The sequence below is a fragment of the Archocentrus centrarchus genome, chromosome 10, assembly GCF_007364275.1.
Source record: "Archocentrus centrarchus isolate MPI-CPG fArcCen1 chromosome 10, fArcCen1, whole genome shotgun sequence".
Classification (NCBI taxonomy): domain Eukaryota; kingdom Metazoa; phylum Chordata; class Actinopteri; order Cichliformes; family Cichlidae; genus Archocentrus; species Archocentrus centrarchus.
Genome location: NC_044355.1, coordinates 24,254,890 through 24,278,802, shown reverse-complemented (window position 1 = coordinate 24,278,802; position 23,913 = coordinate 24,254,890). Strand labels below are relative to the sequence as shown.

Here is a 23,913-nt window from a genome sequence, read left to right as displayed (position 1 = left end):
GCTATAAAATACAGAGATTATAAGTAAAAGGTTTTATAGTGAGGAAAACAACAGTGGGAAATACAAATGGGCCAGCAAGGTCATACATTAACCCTTAGCTACAACTTCTCTGAATGTGCATGTAATTATTTTGTTTTCATTTTTTCCTTGAAGGATAAATCACCAGTTGGAGAGTACACTCTTCCTGGCAGCACCCGTCAAGCCTCTCTAAAGCTGCCTCAGATGAAAATATGCATCCCATACCAGAAAGCTACACATTTACTTAAATTTTAAGTTAGGACCAAAATCTACAATGTTATGCTGTATAAGTCTTCTATTTCCATGAAAACCAAATATATATTTTTTCCAAACAGGCTGAAAGCCAAACAAACCATAGCATGGATGGATACAACTCCTATGATGTATGCAAAAGTTCTGACAAACCTGCATCCCAGTTTGTGATTCCACACAGCAAATCAAATGATGACGAGTGTTGGAGTGGGTACTCACAAAAATAGCCATGCGTTACACAATACTCATTACTTTTCTTAAAACTAATTCAGTATGTTACTTAATTACTCACTGGAGAAAGTCATTTGTTACACTACTTGTTACATTACTCTCGTGTTGCTCCTTGAAACGACGCGAAACACACCGTCACATAATTACTGGTGTAACCCGGTTAGAAAATGTGTTTGGTTTGGTTTAAAAGCGATTGTTCAAATCCAGTTAATATATAAATGTTTCAGTTAAAAACTGTTATTTATGTAATGAAAGGTTTAAATACATTTAATACTGTAATTTGTTTGTTTGGTTATCTTTTAAAAATGTGAAGTGTAACAAAGAACTGTTTGAACCAGCATTTATGGGGTTAATGCGTGAGTAAGAGAGGGCAGAGGGAGTGTCAAGAGTAAGAGAGGGAGAGAGAAGGAGAGGAGCTAAGAACGAGTGTGTCGAAACAGGACGGAAGCGAGTTTTAAGGCTAAGTACACAGAAGCGGGGATTCTTGTGTTTCTTATGGGACTGTCTGCTCGACAATCTGTCGTTAGAGCACAAGTTCTTCCTGTTGCGAGGACGAGAGGGATGGCCAATTCTTCTGTCAAAGACTGTGTATGACTGTGGCCCGTATGCTAATGTTAGCCCGAGCGTTAGCGCGTGTGCTACGGCTAAGCTAACGAGCTTGATAGCAGTGAGTCAGCACACTACAAGTGTACAGACTGTTTGCATATAGTTGGACTAACCCAGTTGAACTGTGTGAGAGGGGAAAGACTGTTTCAGCCCGGGAACGGAGTAAATACCCTGCTCGAGGATTGACAGAGCCTCATCTGTACCTGTTCTGGAAGCGAGGTGAGCGAGGAGACGGTGGACTCTGCTGTGCCGGTGAGGTGAGAAGGGTCTGCTTCAGAGCAATTACCTGACTGTTGGATTACAGACCAGCAACCAAAATACTAAGGTACCACCCATTTATTTTGGCTCATTAACGAGTGAAACGGCCATTGTGTTTTGGGCCTCCACGTACACTAGCCACGAACCAGGCCTGCAACGTTTTATTTGGTTTTAAGTAATTTTGAGTTTGCCGGCTTTAGGTGTGTGTGTGTGTGTATGTGGGCCCACATATGATATTGGTTGTGACTTTATACAAAGGGGTTCGAGTCAGTTAAATGTTGAAGACCGTTTAATGTAATTGTATTTGTTTTTTCTATCTTTTGATCAAAACTAATAGTTTTAAGTAAATCTGTTCATATTGTTTCTTAAAACTTGAGTGCCGTGTGTTTGTTTATAGCTTATAGATAAATAGAAACCATTTCATCTGAAAAGTGTGTTTACAGGTTTTTTGATTAAAACTCTTGGAGAGACAGAAACCCTTAAAGGTGAGTTTTAAAAAGTGTGTTTCGAAAGGTTTTATTGGTACTGTGTAACCTAAATCCAAGGCTTAAATTGACACTGACTTAATCAGGGTTAAAACATAGTGAATATAGCATAAGAACCCAAAAGCCCTACCCCTATTAATATTTCTATTTACGGGGAGCGCTACATAAAATGGAGGCACCGCTGGGATGAGTCTTGGATTTCTCAGCTAAACTAAGTCTAAGCTAAATTGCAAAGCTCACTTACAGATATTTATAAAATGGATAAAACTGAATTAGTGTCAGAGCTAAAGAGCTGGTGCCGTGGTGAGGGTGTCGATGAGACTCATGCGCTGATGACCTTCGTCCCAGAAGAAGTGGAGATCAGTGTCATTGAAGAAACCCTTCAAACTATCAAGTCACTTGGACGGGTGCGTGTCCGTGGGAGGAACTTTTGTGCTAGACTAAATTGTCGGATGGTCTTGTGCGAGAGTAGAGAGACTATTAAGGAAGGGAGTGTTCCTCCTGAAGTGGTCCCTAGTGATGGTGGAGAGGCATGGCCTATTATCATCATAAGAGAAGTGGAGGCAGCTGCTGATACGTTTAATAGTAAACTAAAGGGCTTGCTGCAGGCTGAAGGAAAAACAATGGAGGACCTAAAATCCTTATGCCCTAGTGCATCCCCGCCCACAAGCTCCACTGAATCTATCCTTCGTGTTGTTGGTGATTTGTTGGAGAAGACCACAAAACCAGCTGATGGTGGGAGCTATTGCCGACTACGCATGTTCTCAGGAGCTCTGCCAACCCCGCCAGGTGAGGAACCGTTTGACCATTGGCTAGAGCAAGCATGGATTATGGTGGAGGAGTCCGAGTGCTCTGACAGGGAGAAAAGACGCAGGCTGATGGGAAGCCTAAAAGGGCCCGCGCTAGAAATCATAAAAGCAGTGCGGCATGCCAACCCCGATGCCACCCCAAAAGAGTGTTTGGATGCCCTTGAAAGTGCGTTTGGAAGTGCGGAGTCTGGGGATGATCTCTATTTTGCCTTCCGATTGATGCAACAGCAACAAGGAGAGAAATTATCAGATTTCCTCAAACGTTTAGAGCGGCTACTAGCTAAGGTGATTCAAAAAGGAGGCCTCCCTGCTAGCGACATGGATAAAGCACGACTTGAGCAACTGCTAAGGGGTGCTATTGCCTCAGACTTAATGCTGATCCAGCTGCGATTGAGAGAAAGGAAAAAAGCACCACCAAACTTTCTGCAGCTTCTGACTGAGATTCGCACTGAAGAGGAGTACGAAGCATCCAGAAAGAAGCTCAGCACCTCAGTACACCAAGTACAGGCTAATCTTGAAGTGGACACAAAGCAAACTGAGATTCAGAAATTAAAGGCTGAAATCAAAGAACTTAAGTCAATGTTTGCATCAGTAGCAACCAAACCAGTTCACGTCAGAGATGAGTACACAGAGGCTACACCTGTAAGTACATCTTTTGGTCCAGAGAACAGGCCCAATGCGGAGCTGAAGGCCTTAAAAAAACAAGTGAGACGATTGAAACAGAAAGCTAACAACAAGAAGTCAGAACATCCTGCTTTAGTTTCAGCCATGGAGATTTCTGGACCTGCTACACATGCTCAGAAAACACAGTCGAAAAGGTCAGAGGATAATTTCTGCTATCGCTGTGGAGAAAATGGACATTTTGCTACAAAGTGTCGAAACCCTGAAAATCAGGCCAAGGTCATCAAAAAGCTAATCCACGCTTTAAAGGTGACAAAAGGGAAAGGCGACATCCCCATTAGTGAAGTTAACTGTGGGGCAAAGAAAAGTGCTGTTACCACACTACAGCAGGTGGACATTCCTGAAGGTCTGATTGGCCCACCCAGTATAGTGCCTGTAAAAGTAAATGGAAATTCCTGTGATGCCTTGCTAGATAGTGGCTCTCAAGTCACCATCATCTTTGAGTCTTGGTATCAAACTCACCTGTCTGATGTCCCAATTCACCCAGTATCTGGTCTAGCCCTGTGGGGGCTAAGTGAATCAACACTCAGCTATCCTTACCGTGGGTATGTGGTGGTTGATTTCGAATATCCAGCAAAAATTTCTGGAGCCAACCAGACTGTTACAGTTCTTGCTCTTATTTGCCCCCAGCCTCGAACTGCAGATCAGACTCCTGTTATTGTGGGGACCAATGCCAGTCACATCAGACGTCTTGTGCAGCAATGCAGGGACAATGGCATTGACATCACCCAGACATTGGGCATACAAGTATCTTGTAAAGACACAGAGCTAATACTTCCTGGTATGGCGACAGCCTTTGAAGTGGAGGATGATGTTGGCTGTGTGACATGGCAAGGCCCTGGCCCACTGACTCTGCCCCCTGGTGGAGACTGCAGAGCAGTCTGCAAAGTCGAGTACAAGCACCACATCGACCATGAAATCCTGATGGTTGACGCCTCTCCTGAAGCGCCACTCCCAGGTGGTGTACTACTTCAGCCTATGGTAGTGCCTAGCGAGGAAGTGAACATTAACCATTTTAGGATCTGGGTTCGGAATGAGTCCTTGACTGAGACCGTCCTACCCGTGGGAACCGTCATTGGACATATGTATCTGACAGATGAAGTCACTTCTCTCACTCCTTCCAAGTCAGCTGCCACAGAGTTTGACGCTGATCTGATCAACTTCGGAGACTCACCTGTGTCGGAGGAGTGGAAGGAGAGACTCCGGCAAAAGTTATCGACAAGGTCCCAGGTGTTCTCTCTAAATGAGTTTGATGTTGGACTAGCAAAGGGAGTAGAGCACACGATCCGGATGTCAGATCCACGGCCGTTCAGGGAGCGCTCACGTCGCCTAGCTCCAGCTGACATAGAAGATGTGAGAAAGCACCTCCGAGAACTGCTGCGTGCTGGCATCATAAAAGAGTCCCGTAGCCCTTATGCATCTCCGATCGTGATTGTTCGCAAAAAGAATGGAGCCATACGGATGTGTATCGACTACCGGTTGTTGAACAGCCGAACCATCCCCGATCAGTACACAACACCTTGCATAGATGATGTGCTGGACTCAATGAACGGGAGCAAATGGTTCTCTGTACTTGATCTAAGGAGTGGCTATTACCAAATAGCAATGGCTGAGGAAGACAAGGAAAAGACGGCATTCATCTGCCCACTGGGGTTCTTCCAGTTTGAGCGGATGCCACAAGGGATAACCGGAGCCCCAGCCACCTTCCAACGTTTGATGGAGAAGGCGGTGGGTGACATGAATCTGCTTGAGGTCCTCGTCTACCTTGATGACCTGATTGTATTTGGCAGAACGTTGGAAGAGCATGAGGAGAGACTCCTGAAAGTTCTGGATCGTCTGGCAGAAGTTGGACTGAAGATCTCAGTCGACAAATGCCAGTTCTGCCAGCCAAAGGTAAAATACCTTGGACACATTGTATCGGCTGATGGTGTATCGCCTGACCCAGCCAAAATAGAAGCAGTTACAAACTGGCCACAGCCTACTCACCTGAAAGCTCTCCAATCTTTCTTAGGGTTCTGTGGCTATTACCGACGATTCATAGCCAACTACGCAGCCATCGTCAGGCCGTTGTCAGACCTAACCAAAGGCTATGCCCCAACCCAGATGGGCAAGAAGCAAGACAAAGCTCATACCAAGACTTACCTTAAGACGTCTGAGCCATTTGGCGACAGGTGGGATCAGTCTTGCACAGAGGCATTCCACAAGATTATTTTCTGCCTCACTCATGCACCGGTCTTGGCTTTTGCAGATCCCAACAAGCCGTACATCTTGCATGTAGATGCCAGCTTAAAAGGGCTTGGAGCAGTTCTCTATCAGGAGCACAGAGAGGGTCTGAGGCCTGTGGCTTTCGCCAGTAGGAAGCTTACGACATCAGAGAAGAACTACCCCATTCACCAGTTGGAGTTTCTGTCCCTTAAGTGGGCTGTCGTGGATAAATTCCATGATTATTTGTATGGGGCCAAGTTCACGGTACGTACAGACAACAACCCCCTCACGTACATACTCTCAACAGCAAAGCTCAGTGCGGTAGGGCACAGATGGCTCTCTGCCTTATCCACCTATGACTTTGAGGTACAGTACCGACCAGGCAGACACAACATAGATGCCGATCTGCTCTCAAGGAACATGCCTGATGAGAGTGCTGAGGATTGGGAGACCATACCTCAGACTGGTGTGAAGTCCATCTGCAAACGAATCTGCATCCATGGGACTACCAGCAATCCGACAAGATATGTGGACCAGTTGGGAGCCTCTCCTGATTGTGTTCCAGACATATACGCTTTCCCAATGCACCTGGAGTTGCAATCACTAGGACAAATGTCAAAGCAGGAGCTGATAAAAGCTCAGGAAGAGGATGAAGTCATGAGATCTGTCATCCAAGCAGTAAAAGGTGGCAAATGGTCTAAGGAGAATGACTCCAGTCCAGAACGGTCTTTTTTCAAAAAAGAGATGGGGAAACTGATGATGAAAGATGGGTTACTCCACCGATTAAGTAAACGATCTTCTGGAGAAGAACTCACTCAACTCGTTTTACCAAGGGAGTTCAGAGGAGTTGTGCTGAAGGCCACTCATGATGATCTTGGACACCTTGGTATAGACAGAACTACAGACCTGCTGAGGACCAGGTTTTTCTGGCCTAAACTAGCACATGATGTTGAACAGTACATAAAGAACTGCGGAGAGTGCATCACTCGAAAGACCCCAAGTCATCGAGCAGCACCATTACATCATATCACGAGCAGTGGACCAATGGACCTGGTATGCATTGACTTCCTGTCCTTGGAACCAGATTCCGCAGGCATAAGCAATGTATTAGTAGTGACTGACCACTTTACACGCTATGCTCAAGCTTTTCCAAGTAGGAATCAAAAAGCACAGACAGTGGCGAAGATCCTAGTGGACAAATACTTCATACATTATGGCCTACCAGCAAGAATACATTCCGATCAGGGAAGAGATTTTGAGAGTCAGTTAATCAAAGAGCTCTTGAACATGATGGGAATTCGGAAATCACGGACCACACCGTATCACCCTCAGGGAGACCCGCAGCCCGAGAGATTCAACAGAACTCTTCTATCCATGCTGGGAACCCTGGGCTCTGAGAAGAAACGGCAGTGGAGCAAACACATTGGGTACTTGGTTCACGCTTACAATAGTACCAAGTGTGATGCCACAGGCTACTCGCCCTATTTTTTAATGTTCGGCAGAGAAGCAAGACTTCCTGTAGACTTGTGCTTTGGAACCTCTCCCGATGGCAAAGCCGAGGGTGGCCATTCACGCTACGTGGCTAAGTTGAAAGATGACTTGCAGAGTGCTTACAAGCTTGCCTCTGAAGCTGCCTATAAGACACATGAAAGGAACAAAAGGCTGTGTGATAAAAGAGTGGGATTCCAGACACTGGATATCGGTGACCGTGTGTTGCTGAGAAATTTAGGATTGAGGGGGAAACATAAGCTGGAGAGTCGATGGAGTCCTATACCATATGTAGTGATGGGGAAGATGCCCAACCTACCAGTGTATAAAGTGAAACCTGAAGATGGAGGAGGACCAGTCAAGACCCTACATCGTGATCATCTCTTGCCGATTGGACAACGGGTGAGAATGCCGATGGGAGAGACTGAGGACGTTTCCCATGTCCAAACAACGACAAGACCTAAGACACACAGGAGATCAAAGAAAGCCTCGCCTGAAGCTCAGGAAATTCTTCAAAAGTTGCAGGAGAGTGAAGATTCCTCTTCAGATGTGGAGTATTATGGTCCTGAGAAACATTACAGTACTCTCCTGAAAGAAATCCTGCAAAAGGAAAGAGAAACTGCGAGACCATCAGACCCCATCCAGGATGACAGCTGGGAGGAGGAAACCCACAGCATGGATGAAGATGGCGATCAAGATTCAGTTCCTGAGGAAGAAAGAGATCCAGAGTCTGATAACCCTTGCCACAGTGAAGCTCAAATTTCTAGCCCAGAAATGGTTAGCAAACCTGTAGCTCGTCCAAAAAGAACAGTGAAACCAGTCATCAGATTAACTTATGATGAGCCTGGTATGTCAAAAGACAAGCCGATCACCATTGTGCATAGAGGTGTTATCATTAAGATTGGCCAGAGCTAATTGAATGTAGCTAATGCACCCTTTACCTCGAGCTTATTTTAAAAGTTGAGTACATTTTGTTTGATGAGGACATCAAAACCATTTAGATGGGGGAGGGTGTAACCCGGTTAGAAAATGTGTTTGGTTTGGTTTAAAAGCGATTGTTCAAATCCAGTTAATATATAAATGTTTCAGTTAAAAACTGTTATTTATGTAATGAAAGGTTTAAATACATTTAATACTGTAATTTGTTTGTTTGGTTATCTTTTAAAAATGTGAAGTGTAACAAAGAACTGTTTGAACCAGCATTTATGGGGTTAATGCGTGAGTAAGAGAGGGCAGAGGGAGTGTCAAGAGTAAGAGAGGGAGAGAGAAGGAGAGGAGCTAAGAACGAGTGTGTCGAAACAGGACGGAAGCGAGTTTTAAGGCTAAGTACACAGAAGCGGGGATTCTTGTGTTTCTTATGGGACTGTCTGCTCGACAATCTGTCGTTAGAGCACAAGTTCTTCCTGTTGCGAGGACGAGAGGGATGGCCAATTCTTCTGTCAAAGACTGTGTATGACTGTGGCCCGTATGCTAATGTTAGCCCGAGCGTTAGCGCGTGTGCTACGGCTAAGCTAACGAGCTTGATAGCAGTGAGTCAGCACACTACAAGTGTACAGACTGTTTGCATATAGTTGGACTAACCCAGTTGAACTGTGTGAGAGGGGAAAGACTGTTTTCAGCCCGGGAACGGAGTAAATACCCTGCTCGAGGATTGACAGAGCCTCATCTGTACCTGTTCTGGAAGCGAGGTGAGCGAGGAGACGGTGGACTCTGCTGTGCCGGTGAGGTGAGAAGGGTCTGCTTCAGAGCAATTACCTGACTGTTGGATTACAGACCAGCAACCAAAATACTAAGGTACCACCCATTTATTTTGGCTCATTAACGAGTGAAACGGCCATTGTGTTTTGGGCCTCCACGTACACTAGCCACGAACCAGGCCTGCAACGTTTTATTTGGTTTTAAGTAATTTTGAGTTTGCCGGCTTTAGGTGTGTGTGTGTGTGTATGTGGGCCCACATATGATATTGGTTGTGACTTTATACAAAGGGGTTCGAGTCAGTTAAATGTTGAAGACCGTTTAATGTAATTGTATTTGTTTTTTCTATCTTTTGATCAAAACTAATAGTTTTAAGTAAATCTGTTCATATTGTTTCTTAAAACTTGAGTGCCGTGTGTTTGTTTATAGCTTATAGATAAATAGAAACCATTTCATCTGAAAAGTGTGTTTACAGGTTTTTTGATTAAAACTCTTGGAGAGACAGAAACCCTTAAAGGTGAGTTTTAAAAAGTGTGTTTCGAAAGGTTTTATTGGTACTGTGTAACCTAAATCCAAGGCTTAAATTGACACTGACTTAATCAGGGTTAAAACATAGTGAATATAGCATAAGAACCCAAAAGCCCTACCCCTATTAATATTTCTATTTACGGGGAGCGCTACACTAGTTAACAATATAAACCTTAGGCTACAGTTCCACACGGCAACACAAGTCCATATCCTGATGAGGACACACATTCAAGATTCAAGATTCCTTTACTGCCATTGCATATGCAAGCATACGCAATGAGATATATAAATATATATATAAATATATTCGTTTCAGTTTTGGTGTGTTCACAGTCTTGGCCATGGCACTTCCTCATATTGTACCAAAAAGCAAAGCAGGACATTGGAAGCATGCAATCCCTTATTTTATCTTTTAGCCTCCACAGGCTAAAACTTGATATCAGGAAATATTCTACCTCCATCATTAGTAACTGGGAATACAGCTGAGCTACCAACCTCTGGCTGCATGGTAAAAGAAATAAATCACATTATCAGCTATCGTTCTAACTCCCGATCAAGTCAACAGAAAGTCTGGTCTCACACAAATATGAAATGACTGTGATCTCTTCACACCCACTTCCACACTGACCTGAGGCTGAGCAGTCCTGCTCCATTCAACAACCACCACCTTTATTAAAGTGTTAAAATTATACATGCGGCTATTCACATCACCACAACAGTCATGCCTTTCTAATCCCAACCAAGTGCTTAAACCAAACCAAATACTTGCATAAAATCTAAAAAAGGGAACACAAACTCGAGTCTCCGTACTGTTAGCCATGTTTGAGTCAGGCCACTACAACTTATCCCTCCACTTTTAAATATGGGCTCTTTGGTTTTTGGAACTGCTGCAGCGTCACCACCACATAATGCATTCTTAAGAGGCTGTGGTCATTTCATAGATCAGGTTGGAAAGGGCAGGTTCCAATTCAATAAACTCTGGTTCATAGACCACTAGCATATACAGTCTCCCTTGCAGCTGAAGCCATGACCAGCTGTCAGTACAGCATAGGAAAGGTATTCATATTAACACTCTTTTGATTGGCTGGAAGACCATAGCCCCAGCCAGTAAGAGTCAGGGTCATGGATTCAAAGTTAATGAAGGCTAATAACTCCAAAAAAAAACAAAACAGTTTGCTAGAGAACAGAGGAGAATCTGGACTGTGAGGAAAATACATTTATCCATTCCAGTTGTCAGCATGCGTGCACAAACTGTGTTTTTACTAATTTAATCATTTTTACTTCATTCCACAGTTTCAGAATATATTCCAACTCATCTAGATCCACTACAATCCTTCTGAAACACAGCTAGCAGTTAGTTAGTTTCTGATGCTTTGGTTTAGTAACGCCACATATTTTTCCCTAAATCTGAAACGCCTGTTATGTGATTATATTTGCTGACAGTAAATGGACCATAGCAGAATTTGGATACCATTTCCTGACAGTCTCTTCCGTAATGATAGTGCGCAGCCCAAATCGACTTTGTGTTAACAAAAGGAGAAATTTCATCACAGTATAAATTTGCAGGAACGCCACCGCACTGTGGAGATATCACCATAACAAGTGTTACTAATGGGAATGTGTGTGCAAAGCATGCTTTACTAAAAGGTAGAGACTAGAGAGATGCTGTGCACAGGTACACAGAACGATAAACAGAAGTGTGTGTGTGTGTGTGTGTGTGTGTGTGTGTGTGTGTGTGTGTGTGTGTTTGTGTGTGTGTGTGTGTGTGTGTGTGTGTGTTTGAGTGATTGGGGTGGGGGGGTGAGGCCAGGGAGGTGAAGACAGAGAAGACAGAGTGTGTGTGTGTGCATGCATTAAAACAGGGGATTTTCTTGTCAGAGTAGCAGGGTTGGGGATTAGTTTAGGATCTGACTGAGACATAGGAAAAGAGGGCTGATGACTTTAGCCACATAAAGAGATGACTGAGCAAATATGGGCACATGCATCAATATCAGCAGTGAACATATTATAGTTACCACACCCAGCAGGGAGAAAAGGAAAACACCTAGTAGACAACTGTGAAGGTTTTATTTGTTTATGCACGACTGGAGGGAAGGAAATTAATATCAGTGTATTGAAACTGTTCCTATGGAAGATCTTTATGCTTCCCCAATCCGCAGATTCACACGCCAAAATAGATGCAAGTAGCGCGCGTGCACACACACACACACACACACACACACACACACACACACACACACACACACACACACACACACACACACACACACTGCTGAAAGACAGGCACTAAAATAACCTCTGTTCCAGCTGGTGGACTGCTGAGGCCCCTGCTGGGCTGTTTTAATGGGGAAAATTAGCCAAGCAGAAAGGTGGATCCTGTTTGTTATGCTCCAATGTCCCCCACCCCCCCACCCCTCCGCCCCACGCAGTCGGCCAAGGAGGCATCCTCTGTTGTCCTCTCTCTCTCTCTGTCTCTGTGAGCTCTCTTGACACTGTGTATCTCCACCAGCTGCTGCTGTCTTCGTACATCCCTCTCCTCCTGCCTCCACACTCTGCCAGGCACAGATACATGCAGGACATATATGCGAGCACCGAAACACACATGCGCTCACACAACAGTAGAAACTTAATCACAAATATGCTACATCTGGGTGTATATCACAGAACCTGCCAAGGGATTTATCCGTTAATATTTCAGGTCCATAATTTTATATACATTAACCTGCCCCTGTGTGCGCGCTCACCGGCAGCTATGCCTCTCACAGGAGAACGCCAAGGGGAGAACGTTGTGAGGAGAGAAAAGAGGAAAATGTGCAAACAAATGAGACGTTTGCATGATACGGGAGTCAGAATGAACAGGGAGAGTCTGCGAGAAAAGAGAGTGAGGTGAGAGAGTAAAGGATGAGAGGAGGATATGCAGGGGGCTGAAAAGCTTCTTTGTTCTGGATGCCCTTGAGACAGCTGACATCGCCACAATAAGACCTTCATTCAGAGGGAAGGAGCCTTCAGCGGGCATCAGCAAGGAAAGAACGAGAGTCGGATTTAGAACTTTTGGCATGCTGATATGCTTATAGTAGGCAGAGGTGATGCCACTTTGGGTTTGTGTTTGTAAAGGCAAATTCTCGTGCATCATCAACATTTACTTTAACTAGCAGCCTTCGGTAGTGTCCTGAGTTTAAAGGAAATGCTTTTAGTAGTTTTAGCCATTTCTATCAGTTATAGATCCTCCAACACACCCGCATCAGTAAGAGAGATCCAAGAGGGCCTGACTCACAAAGAGGAAAGATGAGCACACCCCCCCCCCCCCCCCCCCCCCCCCTCCAGAGTCTATAGGATATATATAAGTGCTTGCTGTGGCTTTTTATGGCAATGGGATCATTATGGGCAGATGCACAATGTTTGACTTGTGATGGACGAACAAACCTATTCTGCCTTTCAAAGCTCTGGCCGGCACGCCCATGAAATATTCTGCTGCAGAGCTCGGCTGTAAGTAAACCATCACAAAGCTGACAGGAGGATGCGTCCGTGTGAGTTTTAGGTTGAGTGAAACACTTTCTCTGATCGAAGGGCCTTTACGCTTACAGAGAAGGAGGATAAGAACAGAAAGACGTGATTTCTGTGATCATTCAGGGGCTCACCTGCCATGCAAACCACACCCGTGTGCTGGGAGCCGGCTCACAACATCTCTCACTTTCTATCTGAACGCAGCTTAAAAGGGCAAAACATACTGAATGGGACGAATTAAAGTGGCAGCTCTTTTTTTTGCTTCTTTTATCATGTCCTATATATACTCTTATAGAGGTGGATGCTCATATTAAACATGGCCAACCTTTCAAATAATGAAGTCAGCATATGAATCCCTACGAGCAACAAGCTTATGCATCAGACTGCTCTAAATATTATTATATTATATTTTTTACACATGAAGATTTTGAGGTCACAAGATCCAAGATATCATAATTTATGTGCTTTTTAGACAAGGACCAACATGTAAAATTACCGAAGGGGCTCGGGTTAGGTTAGACTACAATTACACAAGCAAATGGAAACTTATTACTCGTATTGTTAATAACCATCACAGTTTTTGAACTGTATTCCTGCTTTAGCTTCATCTTAGGCCTGTTCACAGAGTTTTCTTTCACACTGAGGACCTGTTACTGTCATGAATGGTAACATGTTGATCATTTGACAGTTTACACCTCCAGCACTGTCTGACTTTGTTGCAAAATGCGAAAAAAAAAAAAGAAACCAAACAAAAACAGCTGCGATCTAGCAGTTTTTTCCTTTAAATTCAGGCTGTGGGACTTCTTTTGAGTTTTGAGTATTTTCTCTACACTTAACCCCACTTGCAGAAATTCAGAGGGAGGTTAGCAAGTTTAAATTTATGTTTTCATTACTTCTCTGCGAGAAGCAGCAGCATAACTGAGATGCTTCTGGTTTTTTACCGCCATCCAGTCCAGCTCCTTACTTGCTGCCCGACTTTGTCACATCCTGTATCGCATGCACACTAACAAACCTCACACACAAACACACTTTCGAAATCCGAGAGCGCGTTAGGCCTCTCTTCCTCCTCACCCAAAGTTCCTGGCCCCAGGGGGTGGAGGGTCTCTACACCCGTCTTACACGTCCAACCAAAACACACACACACTGGCAGCAGACCACATCAGAGGGGGTCCATTCCTCCCCAAGTCCACAGGTCTCTGGATAAACATATTATTCTGGATTAAATGTTTCCCATATTTGTTATTCTTCCCTTCGAGACTCCAGGTGGAATTGGTATGAAACCAAAAATCATATGTACATTCCTTTGAAGGAAAGAGCTGGGCCGAGGGGGAATGCTCAGAACCGGGAACGAGAATTCCCTTTCGGTGTACGAACTTGTAACAACATTTGTGCAGATTTTTCGATTGCCCCACATTCTCTGTTACACATCTAACAAAGGCTCCGCTGTGTTGTCCAGAAGTGGTCTTTTCCCCCTGCAACTCGTTCTGCACAGCTACTCAGCAGTCTCTACAAATCCAGGAAGCGTGTGTGTGTGTGTGTGTGTGTGTGTGTGTGTGTGTGTGCTCCATGGAGGTCCACTGCTGGCTCTGAATCAGATCCAGTTGGTTCAAGAGGCGCTGACCCTCGCAGGGATGCTGCAGTATAATTTCCTCTCATGCAATTTGAATAGAGATAGAAGGTGACAGCTGAGCAGCAGCTTCAGCCACCGTGAGGCCTAAACGTAAGACTTTAGAGGCAGAAGCTGATGATGGTGGAGTCCTGCTCAATTATGCAATTATGTTCAAATTACTGCCAGAGCCTCTTGCCCTATCCGGGCCCAGGTTATAGCCTTGAGCGAGCCAGTTGAAGAGGTGATGATGTGCAGTGGGAGATCACAGTCTGCCCACTTATAGCCCCCAGTGGCAATGGTAATGGTATCTGAGCCATAATGATGGACTGATGGATGGACGAACACACATGTTGCAGCATCTTCTTCCATTTTCAGGAGCTGAGAGAAAGCCTCCCACTTAAAAAAAAATAAAAAGATTTTCATGTTCTATTTTCAGATATTAGCAGTCAGCACCCCATCCTGACACGTATGTCAGAAAACCCTGCACAATTGGACACTCTTGAATGATCTCCACCATCATCTCCCTGCATACTAATTCATCCGTGGGCCAAAGCAGAGATGCACAATAGGCTGAAATCTATAAACCTGAAAAGAGGGGTGTTTGTTTCTCCCTAACGTGTTTATTTTTGTAAACTACGTCGCCCCAACTTGGGACGTGTGTTGTGGACAGAGCGTTCTTGCCGCAATGTGTTTGATGTCTCTCTCTCTCTCTCTCTCTCTCTCTCTGCAGGCCCCGGAGACACCATTGCTCATGCATAATCACCGTATGCGTCTTTCTGATGTGCCTCTGTCTGCTGCTGGTGGAGGTTAATGCGCAGAGCTGCACATACACACTCCTAAATTAGAGACGAGCAAAAAAAAACAAAAAAACAACAACAACAAAAAAAAACGCACAACTTGTGTTTCCTACATATAGCAAAGAATGAGGCAAACGGAGGCAGAGTGGAGTTTTGGATTGTTTATTGAGGTGATATAAGAACCAGGACAGCTCTCCGTGGCTTGTCACATGTGTCATTTAGGACTCTGCTGTGATAAACAACTGGATTGAATGTGGTAGTTTAAACACAGCTACGCTGTGGTTTGCTTAATAAGACCATCTACTGCTGTAATTCATCATCCTTACCGTACACTGAGCTGGGAAATCAGGGGAGGTGATGTTATTGGAGGGAGGAAAGCAACGCTCATGTATGCTGGTGAGGATTCCAACTGTAGAGGGGGCAAAGAGGTCATGAGGTGTGAGTGTGTGTGTGTGTGAGTGTGTGTGTGTGTGTGTGTGTGTGTGTGTGTGTGTGTGTGTGAGAGAGAGAGAGAGAGAGAGAGAGAGAGAGGGAGAGAGAGTGTATGTGTATGATGCCAGCATTACCAGTCCTCCAGGGCTCAGCGGGCTAATTAATAATGAATCCCAGAGAGTCTGTGTTTGAAATGCAGATGTGCAACTGCCGGCTCCGCCTGCTCCTTCAGAGGGGACCTGTGTGTTGTGTGTGTGTGTGTGTGTGTGTGTGTGTGTGTGTGTGTGTGTGTGTGTGTGTGTGTGTGTGTGTGTGTGTGTGTGTGTGTGCGCGTGTGCGTGTGGCTTTGTGGGCCACAGGGGAAAGTATGCTGGCTGCTTGTTTAGCTGCAGCAGAGAACTTGCTCATATTCTACATAAAATTCAGCAGGGCCGTTCGTTAACCATCGACTGCGTTTGACTTTTGAGTGAGATTTGAAGGAAAGCTCAGTGAGAGGAAAGAGAGATCTTCAGCAGAGACGTTCTCATCGCTCTTTTTGGCTCCAAAGTCCTTTTCTCCTGATCGTTGGTGCCATCAGAGGCCTCAGCCCCCCGAGCTCTCCTCTGCTCTCAGCACAGAAGAGGAGCAGAAGAAGAAGGGGCGTGTGGAAGAGGAGCTGGAGAGGGGGCTGAAGAGCATATATTACATTTCTATAGACTCTCTACTCTTCTTCACGGCTCTCTGTTAAGGATACTCTGTGTTTATGTTTGTGTGTGTGTGTGAGAACAGTTTGAAGTTTAACATATGCTAATGCTATGTAGATTTTTTTTTTCTTTTTTTACCAACTGTGGCTCCTTCACTGACCCAGGAACAATATTCTAGCTTCTTCTGGAAACAGCACCTGTAACACACACACACACACACACACACACACACACACACACACACACACACACACACACACACACACACACACACACACACACACGCACACGCACACACAGAGCAGTGAATAATCTCTTTGACAAACGCTGCCTTTGTTTGACAGAAGGCAAGAGGGACAAACAGTTTCAATTTTGTTTGGGCGTTTCAAATCCTCACAGATAGTAAAAAAATAATATTCCAACAGTTGCTTTTGCAGAGAGTGTTTGTTCTCCGAGTGTAAAGACTGAAGACGCTTTCAGGAGCTGAAAGACTCTCTGACCTCGGGCCTGTGTGTTGTTTTGACTGAATTCATTTTCTAATTAACTACAAACCCAAAAACAATTTTACGCTGGGATTTGCATCATAGTTGGAATACTAATATCCACACCTTAGACATTTTATTCAAAGTCTTCACTGGACACTGTGTCTTTTTGAGTCCTCCAGAGAGAATAAATGACTGAAATTTAAAGAGATTTCTGCAATTTAAACATTATTTGGATCGTGCATTTGTGTATTTTACTTTACCCTTACTTAAGAAATTATATTTGATGAAAGCACATATCATCATTTTATATTTATAATATCTATTATATTTTAAATATCTCTCTATATATATCAGATAAAATAACTATTGATCTGATTCCAAATAGACTGAGGCAGCTAAATTGTAATTTGGACTTATCTGCATGATGTTATTTTCATTGTATTTCTAATTTCAAATAAGAGCCCCCAAAACTGTTTACTGCACTGTTCTTCTTCCAAAACTAAATAATTGTTAGAGCTCAAAGGAATCAAGAACAGCCTTGTTAATCTCCTTTTTGGTGTTAATATGTTGCTTTTCGGGTTGATATTAAGAGGGGGGATTTTTCAGAATAAAAGTAAGCTTTGGTAGCGAGCAAAAAGTAGGATTACATCATAGCAGTGTGATGTAATCCTACTTATAATTGACTGAATTTGAGGCGCACATTTTGACACATTTTTTGTTGCTGCAATGCTAAGTATTGATTGCCAATGCCATGCCATATATGTTATAATATATATTCCCCCCAGCCCCTAAGACAGACAGTGTAACGGGCTTTTCCTGTGTAAAATGCGCTGTCGGAAAACCAATCCGAATATGGCATAACCTTTTCTTGCCCCAAAAGTCTCGACAGACTTCATTCTAAACCTGCTGAAAATCTCTATGTTATGATGCACAGATGTCTGCATCCATACAATATATAGAAGCGCGCACCCACTGAGCCTAACCCCTTGAACCAGGGTCTCGCAGTGCAGACCAAACAAACGCACCGGGCCTCATGCATTATGAATGTACATTTACACTGGCGTGCTCTCATGGGGATGAGCTTTAGCTGCACGTCGGCTACACTCACTCACTGGTGTGTCCGATGTCTGTACACACACAGACACACGCGCGCGCGCGCGGAAAGAAGCAGTCCTTGACTGACACTTCCATGTCAAAACCAGCGCTTTAAAAAAAAAACGCACGTTTTCTCTCTCTTTTTATTTATTTTTTTTTTTATTTTTTGGTCATGTTGATATGGAAAACAAACGGCTTGTCACCGAAATGCTGCGAAATTAGTTTGGGGTTGGTTTCTGTGAAGGCCCCCCCTCCAGTCCAAACACGGTGTCACTGTCCTTTATTAGCGACGTCACGGGTTAATGGGAATATCGATTTTTCTGTCTGGGAGCTTGTAAAGTGTGTGTGCCGCGGGTGTCAGGGATGAGAGCACAACCAAGTTTGGACTCGGAGGTGACGGGAATGAATTCGGATTCCTTTAAAGTGAGCAAATCCAAAGGAAAAACACTATAAAACTGCTTATGAAAAATAAACTAAAAAAAACTACATTACAAAATTAGAAAGGCGTTTTCTCCCTTTTGTTTTGATGTAAAATAATTTATATTTTACAGTTGATAAATAAAGAAATACTGACTCGTATAAGCGAGGAGCAGAGATTTAAGCTTCGTGGGGAAAGTTTGCGAAGGTCATGACACCGAGTGACAGGTCCCGCCCCGAGACCCAAAGCTGCCTCAATACCAGACTGAGCCTGATTTATATAAAGGCAGCAGCATAATGCTGTGACAGAGAAGATTTAGGCTAAAATAAAATTTAAAATACCCATGACTATGAGCTGCGCATTGAGTTGTTTTGGAAAATCCTGCAAGAAAAAAAATAGCAACAAAACCGAAACACTTTTTCATTATAAGAAAGGAAAAAATGTAATGAAGCCCTCAAAGTTGCAGATATTAAAGGCAAACCCTCCGAAACGAATCCATGTTTTCTCATGTGGTCTATTCTGTAACATATATGTAATCAGAGTGACTTCACAACATGAGTGCAACAGAGCTGAGCACAAATGTTTGGATTTTATAAATGCTCATGACAGCACGTTACACACTTGCAACAAACAAGCGGTTTATTAGAGATGTTAATTACATGGCAATGAATATAACATCCTAATTGCTTTTAATTTTGAGTCTTTTGTTTTTTTCATGTAAATATAAGGGTTTATTTACAGGCCCACGCCACGTGAGGAAGGGCACTGCTTTTTTTTTTTTCTTTCTGAAAACTGAATCCATTTTTGTGTTCAGCCGGTTCTTTGCTTTATAATTTTTTTTTTAGCCTGCCTAAATGAAGTTGTCGTGAACAAATCTATTTATTTTCTTCACTGCTTGTACAGTAAACAGCCTGAGTCAGAAGATAATCACCGGTAAGACTCGCTTCCAGCCGCCAGGCAAACACAAACAAGCCGCTGAACAAACGCACTGAACAACCACGAACTAACGCTTCACAAAGGCAAAATTAAAGAAATTATAACTCATTGGTTGTAGTTGTTTAGCAGTAGTGCGCAGCGGAGTAAGAGAGAGGGAGAGACTGCAGTATACTGCGTGGTGTAAGTGTAGCAGGGCTGGCTCGGGTTATCTGTGAATGGGCTCTTTATTGGAGGCGCGGAGCGGGGATTTGCCTTTTATTCGCCTCGCTATGGAAACGCGCTCGACGGCAGAAAAATGTTGATGTGAATAAAAGGAATCGGCACAAGGAGCGTTTCTAGAGAAGCATCTGTTACACTTAGAAACTTAGACTATCGAGAGCAATACAGCCCCCTCTCAAATTCCCACTCCTGTCTGCTTTATGCTCCACAAAAAAACCCGCAGACTTTATCTTTGTAAAGAGACAAGAAAGAAAGAAAAAATCGGTCGCATTTTTTTATTCTTTTTTTTTTTTTTTGCTTGAGCAAATAAAAAAGAAACATCAAATTTTCTTCAAATTTGCCGTCTCGCATACAATTAATTTATTTTTGAAGATCCATTTTCCTTAAAACGAAGAATACATCCTCCAAAATCAATTCATGGTGCGTGTCATTGAATATGACACGTATAAAACTGCAGGAGTCTCGGTCTACTGAAACGTTGCTACTAACACTGAGCAATAACTTTATATTTTGCATTTAATTCCGCGCGGTATTTCCCCCATATAACAGCCCAAACTAAGCAACCCAATTCAGCAAACTAGGCCACTAGAACAACACTGCCATTCACATCAAATATTCAGCCACTTTCAGCCAAGTTTCAAAGAGGAAGCTACATAAAGAATTTACGCATAACACCACATCAGAATGAGAATAAGGACAAACAACAAACATATCTGATTAATTATTCTTCCATCTATAGGCTTATCTACCATCTACCATATCAGGGTTTAGAGCACAGATATCCTGTCATCCTTCCTCTCACTGCCCCTGTCTGTCATGCCTCCGGTTACCGAGGCCCTGTCCACCCTCCAGCGGTCCTGTCCGCACCTCTAGCCCGCGGTCAGCTCACCTGCTCCGGCCTCCTTTCTCTGTCTTCCACAAGCAGCGTATAGCTCGGCTCGGCGCTCTTTAATGACTTTCTGGTGGCTGCAGCCTTCTTTTATTTCTTCTAAATGTATGAAAATGTATGCAAATTTAAATCAAGCTTAACCTGGGAGCTTGAGCAATATATTTAATGGAATTTCAGACCAATAAGGAGATTGCGACGCAGCCTTCTAATGGCAAATATAATTACGCCGTTAAGTTAGCTCGCTGATTTGCAGATCTTTTTCAACTCTGAGAAGACCTGATGAGATTCTTAAACACTGGAACTGATAAGTGTCTACTGTCTGTGCTCACGTTTATGTCTATGAAGGTGTGTAAAATGGAGAAAGTAAAATGTGTCAGGTGAGAGAATGTGCATTTGGATCTGCCAGAGAAATATATAATTTTTAATATTTTATGAATACCCCATTTCAAAGAGTCAGACTGCAACAGCAAAGCCATACATGTGTGTTATATTTTTGTAAGCAAATTGGCTAAGGATTATGGATGGCCCGTGCGTAAAGCAATTTTGCGTAAAACACTGTCTCCAGACGTGTAATTCTACAAACACCTGCGGAAATATTCTCTAAGTTAATAATTAGCAGTGAGAACTGCTCTTAGTTTAATTGTATGCTTTTAAATTAAGTGCTGGCACGTCCAAGAAATGCCATTGCGCTTTAATCTCAGTCTTCGCGCGCGCTCAAGGGTGACAGGAGCAGCAATAAACTCGTGCGTAAATCAGTTGGAAACTTTAATTAATAAACAGGAACTGCGCTCCACGCTCACATCATTCCACAGCCAGACCCACTGGACCAGCACTCCCAACACACTTCCGGTTCGACTGCCTGTAACCCTTTCCTACCCACAGCTCTGCTGCCAGAGGCGGAGGTTTCGGATCTGTGCCGTCATTGGCGGAGACGTGTCGTCACTGTATCTCAGTCGGACTGTGAGTGGTGGTGGAGGCTGTCAGTCATTGCCAGGCTGCTGCTGAGCCTCCAGAGAGAGGGAGATGTCAGAGGCTGAGCTGCTCCCTCCCTTCAGTAGCATTAGTGGGGTTGAGCAGCCAGCATGGCCACAGCTGCCTCTAGCCCCTACACCCTGCTCAGTTCCAGTCCCATGATCCACCCGGAGAGCCAGGCCATGCAGCCTGCTAGCCCCTACAGAGGACACCAGAAACTCCTCCAGAGTGACTACCTGCAAAGCGTCCAGAGCAACGGGCACTCCCTCGGGCACCAGTGGGCAAGTAACCTGTCGGAGGGGAGCCCTTGGTCGGCCTCCATGGAGCAGCAGGATGTCAAACCAGGCCGAGAGGACCTGCAGCTCGGCATCATCCATCACCGCTCTCCGCACGTAGCGCATCACTCTCCTCATCACAACAACCATGGCAACCACCCGGGAGCCTGGGGAACTCCAGTGTCCCACAATTCCTCCATCACCAGCGGGCAGCAGATCAACATCTACTCCCAGACGGGCTTCACTGTCAACGGCATGCTGGACCACGGTGGGCTCACACCTCCACCCAACCCGCAGGGCCAAGGCATGCACCCGGGCCTCAGGGACACACTCAGCCCCGAGCACAGCGACCTCGGCGGACACCACTGCCACGACCACTCCGACGAGGAGACACCGACTTCGGACGAGCTGGAGCACTTTGCCAAGCAGTTCAAACAGAGGAGAATCAAACTTGGCTTTACGCAGGCGGACGTGGGTTTGGCTCTGGGCACGCTGTACGGTAACGTCTTTTCCCAAACTACTATCTGCAGGTTCGAGGCTTTGCAGCTGAGCTTTAAAAACATGTGCAAACTAAAGCCGCTGCTGAACAAGTGGCTGGAAGAGGCAGACTCGTCCACAGGCAGCTCTAGCAGTATAGACAAGATAGCAGCTCAGGGGAGGAAGAGGAAGAAGAGGACATCCATCGAAGTCAGCGTGAAGGGAGTTCTCGAGACGCACTTTCTCAAGTGTCCCAAACCTTCTGCGCAGGAGATCACCTCGCTGGCGGACACGCTGCAGCTGGAGAAGGAGGTGGTGCGCGTGTGGTTCTGCAACCGACGGCAGAAGGAGAAGCGTATGACGCCGCCCGGAGAGCAGCCACCCCTCGAGGGACCCTATTCTCACAGCGGGAGCGCGGGAGACGCCTCCTCGTGCCATGATCTCTGACCGAAGCACCGGGAGGAATCCCCCCCGGCGCAGACTCTCGAGCGCTTGGACGCGCGGTGGCACCTTGTAGCCTCCGCGTCCGTCCCGGTACAGACTCGTCCAGATGCCTCCAGCACTGAAACAATAACAGAGATACCTGTTCAGCCTTCGTCATTTTTTTTCTGTCATGAGGGCATTATTCTATAGCGGCATATCAACCATCACATTTCAGATCACTTTTTTGGAGCCCGTCAGTTTGCTTTCTACATCACGGATATAAATACAAAATGTGCCTAATAACCTGCCAGCGCCTTTGGTTTGTGTCACCGTTTTTACATCAGCTCGATAATAATGATAAGACGGGACTGATGTTTTGTTTTTATGGCTTTCCACACACAAGCTGTGCTCCCGTTGTACCTGCGATCAGCGGCGTGAAACCAATAATAATATCACTTTTCTTAATTGATTTGTACCAGCACCAGAGGCCATTTTACACTCCACCTCACGCTTCCCTCGGGCTTTTCCAACGCTTTAGTTCTCCTCATATTTACAGTCATTACTTTGTAACGTAGCAAATCTGTAATTATTATATTTTTGCATATGCAAACATAGGCCCTCATTCCAGTTGTAGACCTATCAACATAATACTTGGAGGACTTTTGTTTTTAATGATTAAATTCCTCCCTCGTGGCCTGTAGCTTACGCAGCCACACGCAGTTGCAGCTCTATTTATTCATTCACTTCTTATGATTTCATTTCAATCATCTTCGACCATTTAAACTGTGTGGACTCTGAAAAAGAGCCGAGAATAGAGAGAGAGGGGTTTGACAACGCTATACACCTGCCTATAATTTTAATGTACGTTCACTATCGAAATTTTATAATCTTAAATACTCCTGTTATTTGGTTTATTTCTTAAGTATTTTTTCGAATATTGTACAGTTTTATATATTACCCTTTTGAAGTCATTAATTTAAATAAATGATCTTAGTTATTCATGCACTTAATTAGCAGTGTTTTAAAAGAAAAAGCAAACAAACAAAAAAAAAATATTTTCAATAAGACTGAACTGTTTCGGCGGTTTTATTCCAAATTTCAATGACAGCTCAAGTAATTATTTATTTTCAGTATAAAGCTTGTATTATGTTTTGAAATAAACTATGTATGTTGGAATAAACGATTTCTTGCTACAACTGCTCACTGTCTAAAACAGAACTGAACTTCTGATAAAAAGAAAATAAGAATTTTCAGAAGTTAGAAGCAGGATTCAAATCATAAATTCCTCTTATTATTATTGGAATAGTGAAAGCAATAATTTAAAGGAATCACAGCATTTTCTTTTATTCAGCATATGCTTTTAAAAACTCACATATAATGTTGAATATTCTGTATGGAAAATGGTTCAAGCTAAACTTGTGATTTCTTCTGCAAAGTCGTGAG

At 44.1% G+C, this 23,913-nt stretch overlaps 1 protein-coding gene across 1 annotated transcript; it reads left to right on the top strand.

The window, feature by feature from the left end:
• The first annotated feature begins 21,353 nt into the window (after positions 1-21,353).
• Positions 21,354-23,614, top strand: LOC115787021 (POU domain, class 3, transcription factor 4). Its single transcript, XM_030739581.1, has one exon. The coding sequence runs from the start codon at positions 21,406-21,408 to the stop codon at positions 22,492-22,494; it is 1,089 nt and encodes a 362-aa protein (XP_030595441.1). The 5' UTR covers positions 21,354-21,405; the 3' UTR covers positions 22,495-23,614.
• Positions 23,615-23,913: the final 299 nt, after the last annotated feature.

Bases quoted from the DNA above. Each gene is read 5' to 3' on its own strand.
- LOC115787021 (XM_030739581.1), top strand. From the start codon at position 21,406: ATGGCCACAGCTGCCTCTAGCCCCTACACCCTGCTCAGTTCCAGTCCC.